The sequence below is a fragment of the Heterocephalus glaber genome, unplaced genomic scaffold (assembly GCF_053883595.1).
Source record: "Heterocephalus glaber isolate CG9 unplaced genomic scaffold, H.glaber_assembly_v1.0 deba00000347, whole genome shotgun sequence".
NCBI classification, from domain to species: domain Eukaryota; kingdom Metazoa; phylum Chordata; class Mammalia; order Rodentia; family Bathyergidae; genus Heterocephalus; species Heterocephalus glaber.
In genome coordinates, this window is record NW_028258143.1 from 21,589,073 (window position 1) to 21,593,301 (window position 4,229).

General features: G+C 50.9%; 1 protein-coding gene across 1 annotated transcript; it reads right to left on the reverse strand.

The window, feature by feature from the left end:
- Positions 1-566: 566 nt before the first annotated feature.
- Tmem185b (transmembrane protein 185B) lies at positions 567-3,495 on the reverse strand. Its single transcript, XM_004836049.3, has one exon. It carries the CDS (start codon positions 3,114-3,116, stop codon positions 2,064-2,066), a length of 1,053 nt encoding a protein of 350 aa, XP_004836106.1. The 5' UTR covers positions 3,117-3,495; the 3' UTR covers positions 567-2,063.
- Positions 3,496-4,229: the final 734 nt, after the last annotated feature.

A 4,229-nucleotide genomic window follows, 5' to 3' on the forward strand; every position in this document is an offset into this window, starting at 1 on the left:
CATTTCCCGTAGGCATCTCTCAGCTTGTTCTCTCCACAGACAGGCTGCTGTGAGCACCTCCTCACTGTACAGAGGTGTGCTCACTTCCCACTGTGCACACCACAGGCAGGTCTAAGCTGCCCCCCACTGTACCCACACTCCCTAGCACCATGCCTGGCTCAGAGCAGGTCCTCAATAAATGTACAGAGAAAGTCAATGAATGAGTGAATCTTGTTTATGAAATTGCACATCCACTGCTGCTCAGGGCTGCTTCCTACATTCTGCGCCTTGTGCAAACCCAGTGTATGTGTATGGGGTCGGGGAAGACTCAGCTCAGCCCCAACCAACTACTACAAGCTGTGACATCCTCAGGCCTGCAGGAACTCAGTTCCCCGGGTTGGCTTTTGTTGTTGCTAGTATTTGTTACCAGCACATATACCAAGTATGTTACTTTAGCATTTTTTTTTTTTTTTTGGTACCGGGGATTGAACTCGGGTCCCTGTGCTTGACTTTAGCATATTTTAAATGGGGCAAAAATAGTGAATTTGGGTCTATTAAATGGAACAGATCTGTCTCGTGGCCAGGGCAAAGGATGTAGTCATGTATTTACTGCATGGAACACACTTTAGGTAAATTTTTTTTTTTTCCAGTACCAGGGAACAAACTCAGAGCCCTGCACTTGCCAGGCAGGCACGGTGCCACTAAGCTACATCCCTGGCCCTTCTTTAGGTAATTTTTAATAAGTTGTCAATACAAGTGGATTCCCAACAGTCTTCTCCCAGAAACATCAGTACTCCTTTATACTTTAACCTCCTTCTAAATGTATTTATTTGTTCCAGTCAGAACATTACTCTTGTAGAATCTGGCTTTTGGCCTTCTGGTTCCCTGATATCCATCCCACCAGCACCTGAAGACACATCATACTTACTTGAAAAAGTAACCCAATCTATTGCTTCCCTGTTGCTGACAGACCCAAAAGTTTGGACCTTAAAATAAGATACCTTGTTGGCTACATTTGGTTAAGGTCACTCTGTTCAGCTTTCTAGTGACAAGTAATGCTTTACTTTATGACAAACTAATATTCTAAGATCCTTAGAAATGTACAAACCACTTGTTGCTTACTTTAGTTGTTCCTCAAGAGATGTTACCACCTGGTTCCACGCTGGAGTGTGTCACTTGCCCCTAAAGGGTTGTGGCTCCTCTCTCTACTAACATGTACTGAGACAGGCCATAGAACTGTGAAGACCTCTGTCACCTAACATCTGAATATTCAGATCCATGGGATTTCCAATGCCTAATCTCTGCCTAGTACATAGATTAGACCCCACAAGAGGTACATATTAACATTTTATGCACTCTGAGGACAACTGCAATAAACATGTATCTTCACATAGAGACATAAAAAAACCTTTAACATAATACATTGTACTGCAAAGAACTGGAATTCAACATATTACACTAAAATATTCATATAAATATTATATATGCACAGATTCACTCCATTAGAAAAAATCATCTGTTAGACTATTAAAGACAGTTATGCCTAAAGCAATGCCCAAAGCAAAACTATTTTAACAGCAGGAACACTAAAAATAACTATGAGGCTTCTAAACCAGTGGTGGGAAAGAGAGTCTGTACATTTGCTAATATGTCACAACAGGAAAAATCTCAAACAATTTTAGACTAGCAGGGTATAAAAATACTTTTTTAAACAATACTTTTAATAGGTATAGTAGACCTTTAAAAAAAAAACAAACCAAACAGCTCTGTAGTTACTCCTTTTGAAGACCTACTACAATTCCACTTACTGCCCTGACTAGCTCTTAAACACCAATTTGGAAAGCAAGTTCTCTCATACATATACACATCACAGACACACACACACACACACAAAACCAGACTAAAATAACCTCTGCTATCTACAGCGCACAACAAGTCACTAATTGGTATTGATCTCAAGGTGTGAAACGGTGTTAGGAGCCTGTTTGCGGTTCCAGGTCTGGGATGGATAAAGTGGCAAAAGCAAGGTGGAGTTGGTGTGCATATGTGGTTTCCACCTCACTGAAGGGCTGAGGGAAGGCAGTTTAGTCTGGCATATCAATATTTAACTTGGGAGGTGGGGGAACATATTTCCCAGGGCTCTGCATTATAACTACCCTGGCCTTCTTTCCAAACATTGGGGGAATTTTTGGAGCCTCTGGACTGGATGTTTCTTCAGCATCTTCACTGTCTTCATGATGGAGATCATAGGAAATGTTCCCATATTCTCTTAAAAATGGGAAAATTTCAAGCAGAAATTGACAGAAATCTCTGCGAATGCCAAACCACCAATGATTACCTCCTTTTCGTCTAAATGTTGTGGCCATCAAAGTTACTAATGACAGCCAAAGGGGAACAAATATGGAGATATAAGAGAATGTATTGTGGCCATCCAATCTGTGAACCAGTAGAACCTCAAAAGTGAGCAGGGGCACCACAATCGTTATCCAGCTGATGGCCATGGTCACGTGTGTTCTTCGCTGTTCTGCAACCACATCCAGGGACCTCAGAAACAGGAGGGACCAGACAATGTAATAGAGGACAACCAGGCAAAGGAAGGACATGAGGATCCACAGTGGCACGAACACCACGAGCCACGGCCAGTGGATAATCCTGTCCAGCCTCAGGGCGATGAAGATGAACTGCAGGATGTTGACGGAGCACAGGATCTCCAGCTCCAGCGACCTGTCATGTCGAAAGCCCCAGACGCAAGCGGCCACAGACACCGGGGAAACGAAGAAGAGTGGCATGAAGACCAGCAGCCAGAAGTGGGTGCCCCTCTCCACCCGGTCACAGACCAGGACTTCGAACATGAGTAGCAGCAGGTGGATACCCACGGCGATCAGCATGGCTTTGAACTCCACGCTGGCCTCCCCTTCGGTGCGGTAGCGAGGGTTTCGAGCCCAAACGCCCGCACCCACCGAGGCACCCGCGATGACCAAGAGCTTCCACAGCCATATGGGGGCGAAGACAGCCCAGTAGCTCCACTGGATGACGCTGTCCAGGCGGAGAGGCAGCAACACCGAGAAGACCAGAAGGCAGGCGTAGATGAGGAACTTACTCGGGTTGAAGTCCTGGAACAGGCCCCTGGGGTTCATGTCGGAGGCCGCCGCCCGCCTGCCGGAGGCCGCTGCTCACGCCGCTCCGCGTTGCCCACTAGCCGCTAGGAGCCGCGGCGCCGAGAGGCCGGAACACGTGCGCGCGCGGTCACGTGGCCAGCAGGAATCAAGCTGGGCCAGGCGTGCGCGGGCCCGGAGCTGCGCGCCGTCTACGAGGGGAGCGCTACCTCGGCCCCACAGCCGCCTCGGTGGGGCCCCGCGCCGCCCGCCCTCATCCCGTGCACATTCGGGAGCATCTGCTTCGTGCTGCGCCGGCAAGGGCCTGGTGCGCCACCGACTCCCCGACCAGCCCTGTGGCTGAGAGCGGGCCGCGACCTCTGGCAGGCGCTTCCTGGCGACTGCCGGAACCTGGAGACGGCTGAGCTCACATCCTCCCGGGGCGGGCGGGCGGGGCTGGCCTCGGTGGGCGGGTCTCGCCGCCCAGGCGCCGCCCTCCCCGGCTCCGTGGGCACCTGTCCCGGTGGGGCGCCGTGTGCCTGGGAACGGTGTGTGCTCCAGTGCTAGAGCTCGCGTGTGCACGAGCGGAGGCGGGTGGCCGGCGCGTGTGGGAGTCTGTGAGCGGGGGTGGGTGTGTGTGCGTTTGAGTGCGGTTAACCGTGTGACTGCCTGGGGACGCGCATACACATGTGCTAGACCTGTGTGGGCCGCGCGCGTGAGGCGGGCTCGTCAGCGCACGGGGAGAGGCCGGGTGTGTAGTCAGAGCGTGGCCGGCGTGACTCTCGGTGCAGAACCCCTCCTGGCCGGGGAAGCACAGTTGTCAGGCTGCCTGCAAATGGCTGTGCCCAGTGCCTGGGTGGCAGCGGTGACCTGGTGCCTGCCTCTTTCTCCTGGAAGTGGAGGGCAGATGCTGCGAGGGTAATAGACCCCACGGGACCCGAAGCAACATCCTGATGGAGCAGGTGAGGAAACTGACCTGGAGAGGGGTTCTTCTGCTCCAAGTCGCCCCAGGAGGTTAGCCCAAGAGTGGGGACTTACATTCAAGGTTCCCAACTTCAAGTCTCTTAGCCTCATTTTGATGTTTTTGGCCGTGCCTGGATCTGATTCTTGCAGAAAAATGTTGGGTAAAAGGCTGAAGCAGAGGTCAGTAGCATT